Source organism: Callionymus lyra, chromosome 5 (genome assembly GCF_982586985.1).
Source record: "Callionymus lyra chromosome 5, fCalLyr1.hap1.1, whole genome shotgun sequence".
Lineage (NCBI taxonomy): Eukaryota > Metazoa > Chordata > Actinopteri > Syngnathiformes > Callionymidae > Callionymus > Callionymus lyra.
Window position 1 is genome coordinate 7,140,508 of NC_141822.1, and position 20,291 is coordinate 7,160,798.

Consider the following 20,291-nt stretch of genomic DNA (forward strand, 5'->3'; position numbering starts at 1 on the left):
CGTACCTACGGACAATTTCACAAAGTTCTCAATTAACCTCTGTCTGTTTTTGGACTGTGGGGGCTAACCGGAGTGCCCGGAGTACACGGGAGAACATACAAACTCCACACAGAAAGGTAGCCTCGGCCTGGAATCGAACCAGGAACGGCCTGGAAAGATAGACTGGCGACCACCTGGAGGACTGGTTGACATCTCTGTAAAACCATGTGTTTTGCTTTAAGATTTTGTACCTGTATTATAATGAATACATTCATTATATAATATACAAGTAATGGTTTTATGAAGAGGCCAATATAAATTACAAAACACACACATTGGTATATGTTTTTTTTAAATCCAAGAGTTCCTCAGATTAAAAAACAAAGGTTTCCCCCGAAGGGTTGTTAGTTCCCTGAAGGGCAGATAGCTTCAACTGTCAAGTGAGGTGTTGTGTTGACCTAAGATGTAGATGTTAGGTAAGAGTTGTCAGGAAATTATGACTGATTACTTTAAAGTCATTCCTTATTTTCTTGACTTGTGATCACATTAAAGCATGCCACTATTTAGTCCCTAGAGACACATTTAAATTTAACACCAGACTATTTACTTACTTACTTACAAGATATTATCTTGGGCACATTCTCGTTTGTTTGGTATGTTGATCTGATGAACTGTCAGTTTGTCCAAAAGGAATGAAAAATGAAAAGACATATAAATACAGGAACCCGCTTTAAATATTTGTGAGTGATGGTTGAAATGTACCCACTCACTCACTGCCACTCTCTAACACTGTATTCTAATGTATAGTTTTTTTTAATTATTATTTGTAAATATGTTTTTTTTAAACTATTTTAATCAATAAATCTGAAGTGTGTAACGGGTCGTTTATTCACCGCTTCAAGTCAAAGAAAATACAAGCTTCAAATAACGATCGGACCAGACCCAATTCTCCTGGCGACTTCACAGTTTGATAGCCCCGGGCAGAATGGTCTTGAGCTGTAAAAACCTCGCTCTATTTAAGTCAAATTCCCTGACTTGTTCCTCGTGTGACCGATCCCCCACAAAGGGAGTTCCTATTTTGTCTCCTTTTAATAAAATTATTCAAATGTTCTCGGGCGGGGGTTACCTTCTCTTTCTTCTTTCGCTCCTCCTCTCAGGGGTCTATCTTGTTTTGTTCTTTGATAAACAATTTAAGGTGATTCGCAGATAAACAAATGTTTGAAACTTCCAGTGTTGTAACTCTAATTCTGATCCAAGCTTGTCCCGAAACAGTGTGAATCAGTCTGAGTGGAACGTTGAAGTGAATGTGTGTAGTCAAACGTTCCCGCTCTTAGATCGAATAAGTAAATTATACTTTATATTTTGATTATCTTTTAGCATTAATTTAAGTATGGCGTATACGTATATAATAATTTAAATCTAACAACTACCCCTGTTGACGTAGCTTTTATACGTCATGTGATAAACAAAAAGCCAAATTTCTAAATAAATGGTTGTTCCGCAGCAACATTTTATCAATTACCCCTTTTATCAAATATTCATCATCTTCCTAACAACATACCATCATCATTTACCTGCACACGCTATATGTATGACCGAAACTATAATAGTCTGCCTGCAATATGATTTTTTATTGTGTGACACAAGGCTCGGCCCCATTCGGAAGTGGTCCTTCATCTTTCTTTCATCATGTTCCTCAGTAGCCCAGTCCATCATCATCATCTTCAGTTGGTCTGACTGTCTCCCTCTTCCATAGTCGGTTTGACTGTTCTCCTTTGTCACCAGTCGGTCTGACTGTTCCTCCTCGTAGTCTAGCCGGTCCTCTTCATCCATGTCCCGATCTTAGGCATGCAGAGGAAAAATTGATCCCAGAAATCCGTCTTCTTCAATCTCCTCCGAGTCCATCTTTATATCTGCACAGAAATAACTTTCAGCACCAATATCCGACAAAAGTTGTTTTTCTATATCCTGATTTATATTAAAAACTCCATTTCCCACCTTAGAGACAGCATTATCAATACAGCGGATTATTAGTGCTCTGGCACACGGTACCAGACAGCATCCACAGCTTGCTAAAATGCCCACAATTTATAATGAGTGGACAATAGAAGGTTTCCCTACAATCATTGACTCCAGTCTGTCCTTAAGCTCTGAGATGCATAACTGGCTCAGACATCAACGTGAACTGTATGCTAAAGCTATCATGTCCTCTCTGTCTGAAAGACATTGAATGACTCTGGCTACATCGCTCCTATCAGCTTCGTTCCAACCTTTTTAACCAGAAGCCATTATGTATTGTGTTCAAGATTATTACATTTTGCACATGTCTGCAATGGCAAGCAATGGGACAAATATTGTTGAAAGGTTTTGTAGACCATGGCTTCATCCGTATCAGATTATTGCTTGTTTTTACTCTTGTGTGCTGTCAGGGCGTCAACTCTGTCTCTGAAGAGTTTCCATTGAATTCATTGTTCAGATTTCTTTCAATGCCTGAGTAGAAATCTATTTAAAAGCATAAGAAGGCAGCAAAGATGAGTGATGAGGTCTTATGATCTATTTTCAAGAATGGGTTCCGCTGTCTTCCACATTGCACAAGAGGCTCTTTTGCAAGAGCCTACTGTAAGTCTATTATAGACTCTTTCCAGTCTATCATCTACAAGACTGTTCCTGTATACCCAGACAACATAAAAACGTCCAAACAACATTAAAAGGATCAGAAACCCCAACGATTACATTTAATATAATTATAGTATCTAGTCTTCACTATATAGTAGTATAGTAGCTATAGTTGTGTGCACTAGATATAGTAAATATTTATTTTATTTTCTTAAGTCAGTTTAGGTGCTTTTTTATTTTACATTTTTATATTTGTCTTGTGAACAACAAAAAAAACATTTTTTATTAACCCACAAACCTCCAAGCAACATATTAAGTTATTGAAATTTATTGAAATTTATTAAAAGAAAAAAGTTTGGAACGATAAGAACAGGCGCACTGAAATCCTCTGCTGAACTGAGCAAGAATGGCTGAGGGATGTTTGATGTTGCTGCTGTTCACAGTTGTGAGCTGTGCTGCACTTGAAGATCCCAAAATGAATATCTCTGACAAATGCACAGATGATACTCACTCGTTCCTGTGGGAACTGAACCAAGAAAACCCCAAAGAATTTGCTGTTACAAGTAAGTAAATATTTAAATCTCACTTTAAAGCCGATGCGTACGAGCCTCTTGTCTACATAGAATTCTGACCACTCCGTAAGGATGTGGCAACAGGAATCCTGGCTCATTGGACCAGACTATACTATTTTTGTGAGCTTCTTAGAACTTTTGTTTAGTTTAGAATTGACAATATTTGCAATCAAAATGACTGCTTACTGGGTCATCTTTCTTTTGCTGCACTCTGTAATTTACAGAGAAAGTTTTTTAGTTGTGCATTATTTTTCCTTTTTTGATCAGCTTCTGCCATGTTCCAAGTTAATTTAACACCTTTTAGAACCCCTTTCTGATACTGTAACAATTATAAGCAATTTATGTTGCCCAACATGGACTGTTGAATGTTTTTTTATTCAATTTTTATACAAAAGTTTTTCTCTTCTTAATTAGTGTATGATTCATATGGGAGGATTGGGAGCAACTTCTTAGGCGGCAATGAGGACCAAACTGGCATGATGCAGGAATGCTGCTCTGTCCAAACAACTTCTTTCTCAGGACAATTCTGCAAAGTGTTTTTGAACCAGGTAATTGTACAATCAACTTGATTCCTGTTGGATTTTCCGTTTCTGTTTATCAGTTTGTTTCAGAATACAGTGACTACATTATTTCATATTTTAAAATACATGTATTTTGTATTGATACATAAAAAGACATTTTAATCAAAGTTGTTCTTTTGCAGGGAAATGTTTTCTATTTTGTGGGGATTTGTGTTCCAGACTCTTGCAAAGAGAAGGAGGTGCATCAAATGGTGCATGGGGGTAAGATCTTATTGAATTCAACTTTTCTGACATGATAACAACATACGCCAGACATTGAACTCACATCAGATCGAAGCAGTCCATTAAAAAATGCCAACTATGAAGTCCAACTTCACTTAAAGGACACAGGACATTCTTTTGATGACAGCAATGTGCAGCTGCTGGCCAGAGAGGAGTGAAAGAAGCCATCTATACTAGGCTAGAAAACCCTTCTCTCAATAGAGGTTGGGGCTTAAGGCATAACCTTTCAGCTACTTACGATGCATTTCTTAGCTCTCTCCCTAGAAAAGTATCATGTGATGGTCACATTTTGCTGGACAGTGACGGTCAACAACCCTCTCACTTCACTAATGGGTTTCGACCCCAATGGGTTTCAGTCCATGCATTGTTCCAACCCCTCCCTGTTGCTCTCTGCTCCTCTCTCTTGGCAGGATATATACTGGCTCCTAAACCACAGCTAAGTTGAAATCGAAAAAGCATCTCGTGATGAGAGGCGAAACGTCTTCCTAAAAAGATTCAGTCCAGTTGACTCGCCTTTGAACCTCTTGGATGAAGAAGGGTTGCAACCAAACATAAACAACAGCCTGAGGCTGAACTGGCCCTACAGGACTGCTTTGAGACCACTGACTGGGATGCTTTGCATGGATCCCACGATGAGAACATTGAGGAGGTTGTTGACTGCACAACTAAGTATATCAACTTCTGTATGGACGTTGTTGTTCCAGTAAGAACTGTACGCTGCTTTGCTAACAACAAGCCCTGGATTACAAGCAACATCAAGGGCCTTCTGAACCAGAAAAAGAGGGCCTTCAAGGATGGCGACACCCAGGAGCTCAAGCGGGTACAGAAGGAACTCCGAGTCCAGCTCAGAGAGGCCAAAGAGCAGTACAGAAAGAAGATTGAACAAAAGATGCAGGAAAACAACATGAGGGGGGTATGGGAGGGCATGAAAACAATCACTGGCTGCAACTCAGTTAAACCAGTTCTTTAACAGGTTTGGTCACCCCATCCCACTCACACCTATGAATGCAGATGCCCTCACCCCTCACCTCAGCCCCCAACTCACACAAGCCTCCACAAACTCAGATGAGGAAAACTCCCAACCCCCCACCACACCACCCACGATCACAGCAGCTCAGGTCCAGATAGAGTGTCGCCTCGACTACTGAAGGCCTGCGCGTGGGAACTGGGTCACCCCCTTCAGCACATCTTCAACCTGAGCCTGGGACTGGGGAAGGTTCCCTAGCAGTGGAAAACATCGTGCATCATCCCAGTCCCAAAGAAACCCCATCCTGGAGAGATGAACGACTTCACACCTGTGGCCCTGACGTCGCACGTGATGAAGCCCATGGAACGACTGGTGCTTCATCACCTCAGGCCAAAGACCTGCCACGCCCTTGACCCCCTACAGTTTGTATACCGGGAAAAGTTGGGAGTGGAAGATGCCATCATCTTCCTGCAACACCGATCTCTCTCTCACCTGGACAGAGGCAACGGTGCTGTGAGAATTACATTTTTGGACTTCTCCAGCGCCTTCAACACCATCCAGCCTCTGCTCCTGAGGGACAAGCTGTCGGGGATGGGAGTGGATTCACATCTAGTTGCCTGGATAAGCGACTACCTGACCGGCCGACCCCAGTATGTGAGACTGGGGGAATGCAGGTCTGACACGGTGGTCAGCTACACGGGGGCGCCACAGGGAACTGTGCTCTCTCCTGTCTTGTTTTCCCTGTACACGTCTGACTTTCAGCACAACTCAGAGCTCTGCCATGTGCAGAGATTTCCAGACGACACAGCCATTGTTGGCTGTATCAAGAGCGGAAAGGAGGACGAGTACAGGGAGCTCATCCAGGACTTTGTCAAATGGTGTGACAACAATCATCTGCTCCTAAACACCACCAAGACCAGGGAGATGGTTGTGGATTTCCGGAGATCCAGGGTGCACCCAGAACCAGTTCTCATCAAGGGGGACTGTGTGGAGGTGGTGCACACCTACAAATACCTGGGAGTACAGCTGGATGACAGGCTGGACTGGACCACCAACACAGATGCTCTGTGCAAGGAAGGACAGAGTCGCTTGTACTTCCTTAGAAGGCTGGCATCCTTCAACGTCTGCAGGAAGCTGCTACAGACCTTCTACCAGTCTGTGGTAGCGAGTGCCCTCCTGTACTCAGTGGTGTGCTGGGGGGGCAGTCTAAAGAAGAAGGATGCTTCACGCCTGGACAAACTAATAAGGAAGGCAGGCTCTGTTGTAGGCACAGAACTGGACAGTCTGACATCCATAGTTGAGCGACGCACCCTCAACAGGCTCCTGTCCATCATAGACAATCCACACCATCTCCTTCACAGCACCATAGACCGACAGAGGAGCAGCTTCAGTGACAGACTGCTGTCAATGTCCTGCTCCACTGAAAGACTGAGGAGATCATTCCTCCCCCATGCCATCAGACTCTTCAACCTGCATCACACATTACGCAGACTCATCCCATCCTTTTTAACGATTTATATATTTTTTTAATATTTCTTTATTTTAATTTTTTTTATTTTATTATATATATTTTTTTCTTTTCCTTTTCATACATATGTTTCAATATATTTTAGACTGTACATAACTTGCATGCCTCTGTGTTCTATCTCTTTGTAACATATTCTGGAGCTGCTGAACCGTGAATTTCTCTAAGGAGATGAATAAAGTATCTATATATCTTTACCAGTAACTTTACCTTCCTTGGCTGACTGTCAATTGTGTCAACAAAAAAAAAGGATCAAAATACAGAGCCTCTTCTGTCGCTCAAACACGACGTCACTTCCGTCCTGTGTCCCATTCTTTGCTTCGTGGAGAAAGATAAACAATCCAGAGTGTGTAAAGGGTTGTTTATTCACCGTTTCAAGCCAAAGAAAATACAAGCTGTTCTTACAAGTTCCCTGTGTCACCAATTCCAAGCTGAGAGACATCCTAATTTGTTTTCCTGTAAACAAATTCTTCAAATATTTTCAGGCGGGGGTCAGATCCTGCCCCAAGTGGAGGAGTTTAAGTACCTTGGGGTCTTTACATGAGTAAGGGAAGAATGGAGCGTGAGATCATCTGCACTTATTTGGATACTACACCGATCCATGGTGGTAAAGAAAGACCTAAGCCAAAAGGTAAAGGTCTCTGTATACCGGTCAATCTACGTCCCTACCCTCACTTATGGTCAAGGACCGTGGGTATTGAGCAAAGAACAAGATCACAGGGCCCCCTTAGGGTGACTGGGATCTCTTTAAGAGAAGCAAGGTCATCCAGGAGAGGTGCAGAGTAAAACCACTGCTCTTCCGCTTAGTAGGGAGTCAGTTGAGGTGGCTTGAGCATCTGATTAGGATAACTCTAGGACATCTCCCTGGTGAGGTGTTCAGGAAATGTCCCAACGTTAGGAGACCAAGGTATACCCAGGAAATGCTGGACAGATTATGTCTCTCAGCTGGTCTGGGAACACCTTGGGCGAGGAAAGTCTGGGCCTCCTTGCTCCTCCGAACATGGATAAGGGGAAGAAAATACATTAAAAGACATGAATACAAGTCCTTTGCTAACATGGCTAACTCCTGCCTATATTTGAAGTGAAATGGGTGAAATGTTACGACATCACTACAAGTAGGTGTATGTAACACAAGAGCATTTTACATGAAGGTGATCACACTATTTTTTCATTTGAAGGAATGATGACGTTTGGAGAAGTCTCTCTCATTCCTACTTTACCGTTAATTCTGGTAAATGATTCCATACAGAGTGTGTTGAGGACGCAATGTTTGTCCAAAGTAGTAAATCCAGGGACATCTGGAATCACATGTCTGTAAGTAAAGACATTGATGTAATATCAACACAGAGTTCTTGTTTCAGTAGTGGACTTGTACTCATGTTCTCCCACAGGATCCTTTGCTTAATTATAGTAGTAATCCCTCTTGCTGCTACACTGACCACTGCAGTAAAAGACTTTCAAGAGAGAAGAAAGTATGCACCAACTGTAGAACCTACCTCACTGATAATGAGTCCAACCAATGGAGACAACAATTTGTCAAACTGTGAAAAAAATGCAGATGGTCTCCAAGATTTCGGTAAGTTGGCGACATTCACATTTATATGGAAGTGTAATTTTTGAGATGTATGTTTTAATGTAGTATGTTTGGCCTCTTTTCAGATCACATCAAGACGAAGCAAAGTTTTTCAAGACGTTGTTTGCAGCAGTTTCTTAAGGCCTTCTCTCTACAGACAACCACCAAGAGACTCTCCAGCAGGCCTCCCTCGATGAAAGGGGTCTACAATTCATTGACAGGCATCAGAGCAATCAGCATTCTAGGGATCATTTTTGCACATTCATTCTCTTATCCATGGAACAAGGTTCTTGGTATGAAAACATGAGCGATAAATTATATCACAGTTGTTTACTATTTTGAGAACAGTATCTCTTCCACCACAGACAACGAAAAGGTGTGGTTCATTGGCCTGAAAACGAACCCACTGGTTTTTGTGACAGTGATTGTTAATCTAAATGTGGATATTTTCCTACTATTTGGGTGAGTCACCACTCAACTATATGCCTGTCCTTGACACATAAAACACATAGTCTCCACGTTTATTGTCGTCTTTTGCTGGATAGATAACACATTTAAACGTTTTCTTTGTGACGAAAATACAATCTGGTAGCACTCTGAATGTAGTAACGTTAGATTGATTTTGTACTTTTACACCAAATGTTAAATTATCTCTGATACAATCAGAGGTTTGGAGGAGAGAAATCAGAAAAGTTCAAAATATCTTGTTCGTTGATGTATCTCCTATGTTCAAATGATTGTGTTTCAGGGGTATGTTAAGTGCCAAGTCTCTCCTAAACTCAATCCAGAGGAACGATGACACCATGAGTGTAGGTCTTGTGGCAGATTACTATTTCAAGAGGATTATAAGGTTGAGTCAGAAAGTCTTTACTTGCTTGGACACTTTAACCAATTTTAAATGTTTTTCAGGATACAACCCCTCCACATGTTTGTGATTTTATTTGGTGTCAGTGTCACATCTGTGATCAACAAGGGGCCTTACTCGTGGCTAAATGAACATTTTATAAATTGTGAGGAATACTGGTGGACTAACCTGCTGCTGATTAATAATCTCTTCACAGTGCCTTTACCTGTAAGTGAACCCAGTCAAACCATTTAAAGATGCTATATTTGTCTACTTATCTAATCACTGATCTGCTCCACAAAGTGTCTTCCTTGGACGTGGTACCTCTCTCTTGACATGCAGTGCTTCGCCACAACCCCTCTTCTGATTCTTGCCTATAGAAAGTATGTTTACTTCTTTTATAAGAGTTAAGATGAGTAAAATGTTTAATAAAAGGTAGAAAACAAATATAAAATTAAATTATTTTTTTTTATTATTCATACAGTATATATATAAGTATTTAATTTTATATTTGTTTTCTACATTTTATCAAACATTTTACTCATCTTAACTCTTATTTTAAAAATGTATTCTACAGAAGCAAAGGTATTTTTGTGGCTTTAGTCGTAGCACTGCTGCTGATGTCCATTTTGACTAGTTCCATATTAACGGCACTTCTTCACCTACCTGTGTTTGTGTCAGCAACTTGGTAAGATGAGTTAACTTCTTTAGGCTATCTTTGAATATACAGCTACTGATACTACAAATTAGACCAGTAGTACTTTAGCACAGCATGTATGATTTGATCTGATGACTTCTCTAATTCAGGCTTTCACCAGACTACGCAAATCTATACTATACGAAACCTTACTCCAGATATGGAACATTTTTAATTGGTTTTCTATTTGGAATGTACCTGAAAGAGAGGAAGGAAGAACTTTTGAAGAAAAAGGTAGGGCTTCATTGAAAAAACTCTTTTTCATTGTGAATACATTTGTTACATTTCACCCTTAAGTCACACATTTATTACGTTCTTTGTTCTTGTAAAGTGGCAAGTTGCTCTTGGATGGACGTGTTCCTTGCTGGCCATGGCTCTAGTGATTGGATTTTACTATGCTCTTGTAGATGCCCCAGACCATCCATCAGCACCCCATGCCATTTACCAGGGACTACACAGACTGGTCTGGGTGACTGCTGTAAGCTGGATCATATTAGCCTGTGAGGAAGGCTATGGAGGTGCTTCTCATTTATCTTTAACTTAATGAATAACAAATCACAAATTTAACAAGTTTGAAGCTATGAATAGTTTGTATAGAATATGGTTATTTTCTCTCTCTCTCTCTCTCTCTCTCTCTCTTTCTCTCTCTCTCTCTCTCTATATATATATATATAAACATATATATGTATATGAAACAAATTACTTTGAAAATGAAATGGCTACTAGATCTAGATGTAGCGTTGAAATGCTGTCTTTTTTTCCAGGGTACATCATGGACTTCCTGTCACTGAACTTGTGGGTTCCTATTTCAAACCTAAGCTTTGCCTGTTACCTTGTACATCCCATTATTGTGTTCATATACCTAACCCTGCAGGAAACTCCATTCCACTTCTCAGGCATAAACTTAGTAAGGAATTAAATATTAATTTCTATATTTCGATTTTTTTTTTTTTTACAATTTCTTCTCCTTTTCAGCTGTATCTTTTCATGGGGAACACACTGCTCAGCTTCATCGTGAGTTATTCTGCAAATGTTCTGGTGGAGAAACCTTTCTCTCTTCTAAAGTGGGGCAGAAAATAAGACCAGGATCAGGATTCAACACTGCTTTTTTAAATGCACCAACCGCTATTCCAAGTCAGAGTTGAATATTTCGTATTTCATAGTACATGTACTGCGATTTTTAAAGGTGACATTCAGTCAGCAGAAGTGCAACCCTGGTTGTAATGGTTGTCATCTCTATAAAACCTTTTTCTATTTGTGCTTAAAGATGTATGCTACTTTTTGTGATTATTTCCTTACCACATTGTTTTTATATTAGATGAAAATAATGGCTTTTAATTGCTTCAAAAAACACCCTATCATAGCCCTGTTTGCAGTGCTTCTAGATCTGTATTTTTTTTCTTTTTCAATTTAACGAATACAATTTCATCCGTGGCCAGAGGGGCTTCACAAAAATGTTCTACAGGCCTGGTAGGATAAAAAATCTACTTCTCAAATTTAGATTTCCAGTTCACAACAGACAATAGAAGGTACAGAAGTTCAATAAAAGCAAGATCAAGAAGTGCGATTAAAAAGAACAAAGGTCAAAGAGATAAATATGTGCAAAGATTATAGATCAAAGGAAAAAAACACAAAGATGTAAAAAGGATAAAATGATTAACATAGAATATAATACATCATACTTTCACTCCGCTCCTGCCCCAAAACACAGACTTATAAAGTATAAAGGCCTGGGTACACCACTGGGATCGACAGGTGTCTGACGCCGTCGGGCAGTCCCGTGTGGTCTGACGTAGGCTGCCCCCGTCCCACAAAAAAATGCCTCGAAACAAAGCAACGAGATGGGGGACAAAAGTGTACTGTAAAAAAATCGCACTACCTGGATGAAGTCCTGGATCTCACAGTAGCAAGCTCAGGGGGCTTCTCTGAATTTGTGTCGGGAACTGGAGATGAACGAGCAAGTTGATTTCAAATATTTCCGTCGCTCCAACACGACGTCACGTCCGGGTCTTATACTTTGATCTATGGAGAGAAAAGGTCAATGCAGAGTGTAACGGGTCGTTTATTCGAGACAAACAAAGATAAAAGATTTTACGATCGATTGGACACGCTCTTTGCCGGCAGCTCTACTGGTCGATAGCTCCGGGAAAGCAGTCCTGAACGATAGAAATATCGCTATATTTAAGGCAAATTTCCGGGCCGAGAGGTCCTCTCCCTATCGCCCTATTGGTTCCTTCAAACTCCCTTTGTCATGATGTCCTGTGGAGAGTTCTTCCTACTTTGTTTCCTTTTCTAATTATTCAAATGTCCTTGGGTGGGAGTTCCTGTCTCCTAGTCCCCCCCTCACGGGTACGTCCCTGTTTCGTTCTTTTGATCCACGACCCAAGATGTGAAAAGGGCAGACAAACATCTTTAAATACCCGTTGTCATGACTCTACGTCCGTTCCAAGCTTGCCTTGAAAACAGTGTAAATCAGTCTGAGTGAAATGTTGATTGTGAATGTGTATTCAAACGTTTAAGCTCTTAGATGAAGCTAGTAATTTATACTTTATATTTTGATTATATTGTGTCTTTTTAGCATTCATTTAAGTATGGCGTATACGTATAGTGTATAATAATTTTTAATCTAACCCTCATATCTCTCTCGAATGGGTGTCTCGACAATTCGTCAACTTGTCCCTGAAACTTGTGAGGCCATCTACCAGGTGCAACATGAGAAATAACTCAAGGTATGTCTGATTTAAATTGTTATTGTTATTAAGCTGTAAAATACGATTTGAGGTTTGTGTTGAAGTTTACATGCAAACCGTGTTGAGTACTAAACAATTATATCTGTAACATTAGTCAGAAAAATATTCAAATAAATAGGAAGTTCTCTCATTAATGTAATTGAAATAATTTGTGTACGCTATAAAAAGTGAACATTCTGATTCGATTACGCTATGCTCACAAACTCCCACTTTAAGTAGATGTTTTAAATATTTTACTATAAGATATAAAGATACATTCAAAAGGCAGGGGTGTTCAGAGATTTAAAAATAGAAAATACAATTTGTAAATAAATTACAAACTCCATGAATATTGATCAGTCAAATAATACTGAAATCTGAAAAGATTAGGTTTTAACTTTCTTTACTTTTCCTTTATTCAGTGCCCAGACACAGTGAATGTGAGGTAATAAGTGGTTTCAAAGCTCAGTGGAACTTCCCAAATTGCCTGGGTGCTCTGGGTGGAAAACACATAAACATTCAATGTATTACAATTACAAACACACCTTTTCCATTGTGTTGATGGCACTGGTTGACAGCTCGTACAATTTCTGTATGTAGATCTTGGTTGTAATGGACGTATTTCTGATGTTGGGGTGTTTCGTGAATGCACACTCGGACTACCCTGTTAAACAGAACCACCAACATTCCTGCCCCTGCACCACTTCCAGGAACTGACCGAATGTCTCTATACTGAATTGAGGCGGATGACGCCTTTCCATTGACAGAGTATCTGTGAAAGCAGTATGCAAACCGCGGTCTCATGTAGAACAGTGCATCTTCAACTACAGGCTGTCAAACGCTCTGAGAGTTGTGGAAAATGCATTTGGAATCATGGCCAACCGCTTTTATGTTTTGTTTACCATGAACAACATACGTAATACTACCACAGTGGAGAAGATTGTCCTGGCTTGTTGTGCTCTGCATAACTTTCTACAGACTGAAGGCAGTGATGTTTACAGGGCAGACATTGTCGACAAGGAAGGACCAGACAGTAGTATTGTTGAAGGAAGATGGAGGCAAGACCTTTCCTTACAACAAGCCTCCCTGCCACGGGCAAACAATGAAACAACAAGGGCCAAAAAGATCAGGGATGAGCGATGCGGTTACTACATGTCCGAGTCTGGCACAGTGCCTTTTCAATGGATCAAGATATAGGGAAATAATTGTGATTTTGTAGAATGATCATTAAAAGTCTTGTCAACAATATTGGCCTTCTGTATCAATATTACCACAAATATACCAATAAACAATTCAATTTATTAAATATATTCAATATAAACTATTCAAGACATCAAGGTAAACAAATAAGTTCATGGAGCAGGAGGTGATGACACGTGTTCCAATGTTATGATATGTACTCTGGATGCATCTGAAAAGAGGACCAGATTACCATGTGTAGATTAGGGCAAGGTGACTCACATGAGGTCGCGTGTGAGTAGGATAACAATTCAAGACATCAAGGTAAACAAATAAGTTCATGGAGCAGAGACGTGTTCCAATGTTATGATAATGTACTATGCATTGAGCGGCTTCATTCACATTATAATACTGGTGTGATGTACCTTGGCACATAATTCATGAACCCTCTATAGCCTGTTGCTAGGATTTTATTTATTTAATTTATACTTAATTTCTTATCTTTCTTCAATTACTTATATTTTCATAATTTTTTTTTTATTGTTATTCGATGTTGGCATCTCAAAACAACTTGTTTTTTAGCTCGTTTAAGGAAAGTATAATAAATAAAAAGGGACACTTCCTTTTTAAAAAACAAAACTTTTATTGAACGACACATCATTTTTCAGGGTTGTCAAGGTCATAGAGTACAGCATGTAATGCCCTCTCTAAGCGAGGCCTCAGATGGTCAGTCACCTCGATATATTTTCTCTGAATCCACTGGATGGACTGAACATCTCCCGTTTTTCAGTCTCTTCCGTCGTGTTTACCATGTCCAACATTTTGTTAATTTTGTCCATCAGGTCCACAGATTTTCTCCGCCACTGCATTTCTTGTCATCATGCTCTTTTGGCAGGAGGCAAACAAATTAGTTCAACTCATACTGTGGGGTTGAGGTTGGAGACACTTTCTTTAGTATGTGGCTCAAGGAATTGCAGCCTCCTCAAAATCCATTTCTACCTCGGTGTCCCCTCTATTCCAGAACTCCCGGACGGGCACTGCCTCACAAAGCGGGTGTACTGTCTGCTAAGGTTCTCCCACTTCTTCTTTAAAATGTTCTTATCTGAAATATTACACAAAATATTTATGTTAATTTACAGCGTAGCAACCCACATTATAACAAAACACAGCATATTTAGCACGAGCTTGAGTCACTTGTGTACGATCGAAAAAACATTTTCGTCTACCCTTCTTCATATACATTACGCAGGTTTTATGTACACACACATTTGATAGAATGGAAAATCTTACCTGGGATATTTAGCTTTCGCCAATCTGCCTCCAGCAGTCCGCCTTCACTACTCGGTTGCAGTAGCTTTTCTCTACCATGTTTTAGAACGGCGGCCTCTCCTCGATCAAATTGATCAGCTCCTCCTCAACGGTTTCAGTCCACTGGAACATTATGCGGCCAATAGAAGTTTTCGATGCAAGTGTAGTTTCATCCATGCCATCGCTGGTTATCTAGTGTTAACTATCGTCACTTCCGGTTTATTGTCCTGCACCGATTAGCTTGGTAAACCTAGCACTCGACCAATCAGATTGACCATTGAGTCCGACTGAGATGAAAAGTCTTAACGTGTGCATCCGCCTCCTTTGTCGTCCGACTAGGACTGATTAGGATGCCGACTCCAGACTGGGGGAGACAAACCACATAGACTTGGGGCACCGACCACACAGGACTGCCCGACGGTGTCAGATGCCCAATAATACCCCGCGGTGTGTCCATACCATTAACATTGAGGAGTACGCCACGTCTGTGTCAGCATACATTCACAAATGCTCTGATAAGCAACATAAGAAGCATCATCACCCGTGCAAATCAGAAAGTCTGGATGACTGTGGAAGTATGCAAAATACTATAAGCGCGGAACTCTGCTTTCAAATCTGGGGATAAAGACGCTCTGAGGACATCAAAAGCCAACCTGAATAGTGCCATCAGATTAGGAAAATGGGCTCAATGCCAAAAAAATCCAGGGCTTGTTCCAGGAAGCCAGTGACACCAAAAACATGTGGCGAGGAATACGGGCTATTACCAACTTCAAGACACCCCCCTCTTCTGTGGGTGACGTTGATTTGGACTTCCTAAATAAATTAAATAACTTCTTTGGGTGGTTTGAGGCATTAAATAACACGACAAAAGCTGTTCCCCATCAGGCAGAAAAGGCACTCTGTCTTAACATAGCTGACGTGCAGAAGACTCTGAGAAGAGTCAACTCTCGGAAGGCAACAGGCCCGGATAACATACCTGGGGCTGGTGCTCAGGCAATGTGCAGATCAGCTGGAATGTGTACTAACGGACATTTTTAACACCTTGCTTAACTAGGCCATAGTGCATTCCTGCTTCAAGACTGCCTTCATCATCCCAGTGCCAAAGAAAACTCATATCACATCACTGAATGACTGTCAACCTTTGGCATTGACTCCCATCATGATGAAGTGCTTTGAGAAGTTGGTGAAAGATCATATCACCTCCAGACCCTTTCCATGTGTGACCCTTTCCGGTTTGCCTACCGATCCAATCGGTCCACCGAGAATGCCATCTCCTAAGCTCTACAACTGAACCTTGAACAACTGGAGAAGAAGAACTCCCATGTGAGGATGTTGCTCCTTGATTTAGTTTTGCTTATAACACTATCATCCCACAACGCCTGGTACGTAAGCTGGAACCTCTGGGCTTCGGCACTTCCTTGTGTAATTGGCTGCTTGACTTTCTAACCCACAGACTACAAACGGTGCGTGTCGGAAGTCAAACCATCAGCACAATCACCCTCAGCACTTGTTCCCCTCAAGGCTGTGTCCTGAGCCCCCTACCATTCACTTTAATGACCCATGACTGCGTTGCCAGGTATGATTCCAACCATATCAGATGATACAACAGTGGTGGGTCTCATTCATCAGGGATGATAACGACCAAGAATACAGAGAGAAAGTGAAGCAGCTGGTGCATGGAAAACAGCCTGATCCTGAATGTTGACAAAACAAAGGAAATAATTGTTGACTTCAGGAAGATCCAGCCTAGCCATGGCCCTCTTCTCATCGACGGCACAGCCGTGGAGGTGGTCAGAAGCACCAAGTTCCTGGGGATGAAAATCTCGGACGACCTCACCTGGTCTGCAAACACCACATCACTGGTGAAGTGGGCTCAGAAGCGTCTGTACTTCCTGCGGAGGATGAGTTGTGAGATGAGATGTTGTGTTGAAGTTCACTTCCAAAACAAATGCTGCGTTGATTGTATATTGTTGTGTTATTCCAGCCATAGTTTAAAATTTTGTTTAACCTATCTTTAGTTAGGTTTTTATGGTGAGGTTTTAAATTGTTGTTACAACAAATGGTTTCTTATTTATTTAAAAACTGCTCCTTACACCTATTTTAGTAGACACAGAAGACAGTATTTATTTCTAAATCTTTGCACTTTATAACTTGTCTTAGCCAGTAATGCAAACGAAATTTAGTTCTTTGAATATCAAAAATGAGAATAAAGGATGTCTAAGTCTAAGTTCGGGAGGATGGCTTTCTTGCACAATGGGAAAATTGTCAATAAAACGGTTTGATTTTTTCATTCATTTCATTTCATTGTTAAACACTTTGAAGGGCGAGACTTCCGGGATTGATGACATGCAGTAACAAAAATCATTGCTTAACTAATCACAGCAGAGTGGGTGTAGTTGTGGTAAACAAGAGTTCATCTCCAGAAAAACAAAGTGTTTTCAGTGGGTGGGGCTTATGATCATTCTCTACAAACAGACACACACTGATGATACAATAGAGGTCCAATATATATTTGAAAGAGACTCAAATCAACAAATTTGTCATGTTTTCATATGGTTTTAATTTTTTTGTATGTTTCTGGTCTTATTCTATGATTCCTGTTGACGCTGGCAGGTCCCTGCAGACAAGGATGATTTAGTCCCAACTTCTTTCCTTTGAAAAGGAGGATCTCTTCTCAGAAGAACTCACCAGCGTATCGTGTCTCCGACAAGGTTGGCTTCCTCCCCTGTATTCTGTGATTTCTTGGATGCTAATGTTACTTGGCCTGTGGACTGTTCCTGACATTTTAGAGCTTTAATTTATGATTTTTTGTTTAAGTTGGATTTTATATTTTTGGACTTGATCATTAAAGTACATTTGAACTTTCCTCCATGGACTTATTTAATCGTTAAAGGGATATAAAGGATATTCTTTAATTAATTCATACAAATGTGCTATACTTGCTATGCTTATATAACTGCAGTGCCATGCAACATTCTGTTTTCTGGAAAACTACTGAGGTGAACAAACACACGAACATTGCGACTCAGCCCCGACACTGCAACGAAGGATCCGAGGTCAACGAGAGGAACCTCCCTGTTTCACAACCATCGGCATGTCAGTTGATAACGGCACCCTGGTAACTGTCAGAACAGGAACATAACAATTAGACTTGGGGCTTGCCACCGAGAGACACCGATGGAACCACCCGTAAGGGGGAGACTTGGGGCCTGCCACCGAGAGACACCAATGGACCCACCCGTAAGGGGGAGCAACGGCGAAGGAAGGATCCAAGTGCTCCAACCAGGCCGCGTATCGCTAAACAACGCCCGCCTGCATCTTTGACTTTGACCAATGTAAATCACAAGATTCTCGTACAAAACGAGTCTGCGCACTCTGCTTAGGTATCCTTTTTGGAACATCAGCTCACCTGAGAGGTTGTTCCGCTTAGGTCCGTGCACGTTGGACTGCCGGCATATATCTGCTCTTACGCTTGAAATAAAGCATTTTGTTTTTAACCTTTTAAAATTCTCCGACTGCCTGATTTCCAAATTCACAACAAACTTTGGTAGCAGAGGATGGTTTGATAACGATCAAACGGACCGAGGACTCGACTCAAAGATTGGCGTCCCGTCCAGACCGAGTCGGAACGAGCCAGAAGGCCAGCCGAAGTCCGGAGAGGATTCTGCCCATACTCGGGAACTTGATCACCAGAGCTCTACTAAAAGAGGTAAGCAGAAACCTGTTATAATCAAATTCTGTGATTGAATATACCAAATTGTGTGATCAATAGTACTGAGTGTGAGTATGAAGACTTAAGTTAAAAGTTAAACGTGCTAAGGATACATTTTGAGCAGATAAATTCTGAATGTCCAACTTTATTAAGAAATAGAACAGAGAGTTTGAAAGACAAAGGAAATAAAATACTAAGAGAAGAAGAATAAGAGAAATAAAGTGTCCTCCGGGACCCACCGTGGTCTGCCGATAGAGAGGCGGTGGTCTTACAACTCCTTCGGGACCAGACGTGGTTGTTAAGAAAACAGGGCGTTGGCTGCGGTTGTAATACATTAGAAAATATTTGACGACACAATTCTTTCGAGACCAGGCGTAGCTGTAAGAGAAAACAGTGCGGTGGCAGTGGTTGTGATACAATATATTTCAAATTTGGTAAATGAGTGGACCAGTTCCGGAACAAGTCCAAGAGGCTATAGTTGAATATATTGAGGTTGAGGTTGAAGGAGACGGGAATATCATTGAATTGGGAGTTGACGATTTACTTTTTGACGGAGACATGGGAGAAGCGTGGAATTCGTTTGATTCATCAAAATTTAACATGGCATGGAGTTTGAAATTGAATTAAACCCAGAAATTGAACTCATTTCTAGTAAATCAACAAGAATTAAGTTCCGAATCACAAGCTGTTGTTATAGATTCTGATCTAGTAGCAGAACAAAGACATTGGAGTAGATTTGGTTTAGGAGAAGAAGAAAGAGACGGAGAAGTTACGTTAGACTCAATTTTCATTGGACTGACATTGGGAAATAGGAATTAAAAAGTTCACTGTGCAGATTGTGAGAGTTGGTGTGAATTAAGGTGTGTTCAGTAGACAGCGGCCTTGCTGTCTACTGAACACACCTAAAATGGCGGTTGCTGGAGATCAGTGGGCTAAAAGAATAAAAGCTAAGGTTAAAGTAAGTAAGGATTATGAAAAGGGATGGGAAAATAGCGGATAAACTGATAAACAGATGGATGGTTGAAGGCTGGATGGGAGCCGGAGGGCCCCTCAATCAAAAAGCCCTTGAGATCATAGCTAAAGATCTCAGAGAAAGACACCAGAAAGCTAAAACAAATGCTACTGAAGAAGAAGCTGCTGGTGGTATAATGAAAAAGACAGCTGCCCGAAAGCATTTCGAGATGATAAAAGCAGAATCAAGAGTAGGAGGAGTAATAATTCAGACGTGCTATGAACAGCGCCACCTACAGCCCAAAGCAAAAACTGCAGACGCACCCTCCCAGAAAGACAAAGAAGCCCATGCTGGGTTGTACCCCACCCTCGCTAAACTAAAGATTTCTACATCTGCACCCGCGCCAACAACCAGTCTTGATGATTACATCACGCAACCTGATACTTCCGATGTTACTCCACCTCCTCCGCCTCCATATACTACACTTGGTACACCCACTCACCTCTCCGCCCACAATCCATTTCTTGAGCAGGTCCAGATCCAGCCAACAGCGCCATCTGCCGTCCAAGCCCCGATGCTGCAAACCACCACTGGTACAGTTTGCATTGAGGAAGTCATAACTTTGAATGACATGAGGACCAGAGTGGATGAAATGGGAAGATTTTTGAGCAGGTTGGAGGGAACCACAGGAGAGACAGGAAATATAACGTGTGCTCCCTAAGAAGAATAGGAATGGCTGGAGGAGCACCACAAGAAGCGGAGCTCCCTATGATAAGTTGTCATCAGAACCTGTAGTGAAACAACTTGATGATGACGAGGAAGAGGAGACGGTGAT

At 41.0% G+C, this 20,291-nt stretch overlaps 1 protein-coding gene across 1 annotated transcript; it reads left to right on the plus strand.

The window, feature by feature from the left end:
* Positions 1–3,070: 3,070 nt before the first annotated feature.
* On the plus strand, positions 3,071–10,656 carry LOC148079174 (O-acyltransferase like protein-like). The gene is made up of 15 exons (XM_087792265.1): positions 3,071–3,158; positions 3,582–3,715; positions 3,871–3,949; positions 7,641–7,776; positions 7,854–8,038; positions 8,122–8,328; positions 8,401–8,497; positions 8,784–8,885; positions 8,945–9,107; positions 9,183–9,262; positions 9,457–9,567; positions 9,687–9,810; positions 9,908–10,094; positions 10,341–10,483; positions 10,552–10,656. Exons 1-15 carry the CDS (start codon positions 3,071–3,073, stop codon positions 10,654–10,656), a joined length of 1,941 nt encoding a protein of 646 aa, XP_087648391.1.
* The last annotated feature ends 9,635 nt before the right edge of the window (positions 10,657–20,291 follow it).

Bases quoted from the DNA above. Each gene is read 5' to 3' on its own strand.
- LOC148079174 (XM_087792265.1), top strand. From the start codon at position 3,071: ATGAATATCTCTGACAAATGCACAGATGATACTCACTCGTTCCTGTGG. The intron at 3,950-7,640 runs GTAAGATCTTAT...TTTCATTTGAAG, and splicing joins GCATCAAATGGTGCATGGGG to GAATGATGACGTTTGGAGAA. The intron at 10,484-10,551 runs GTAAGGAATTAA...TCTCCTTTTCAG, and splicing joins ACTTCTCAGGCATAAACTTA to CTGTATCTTTTCATGGGGAA.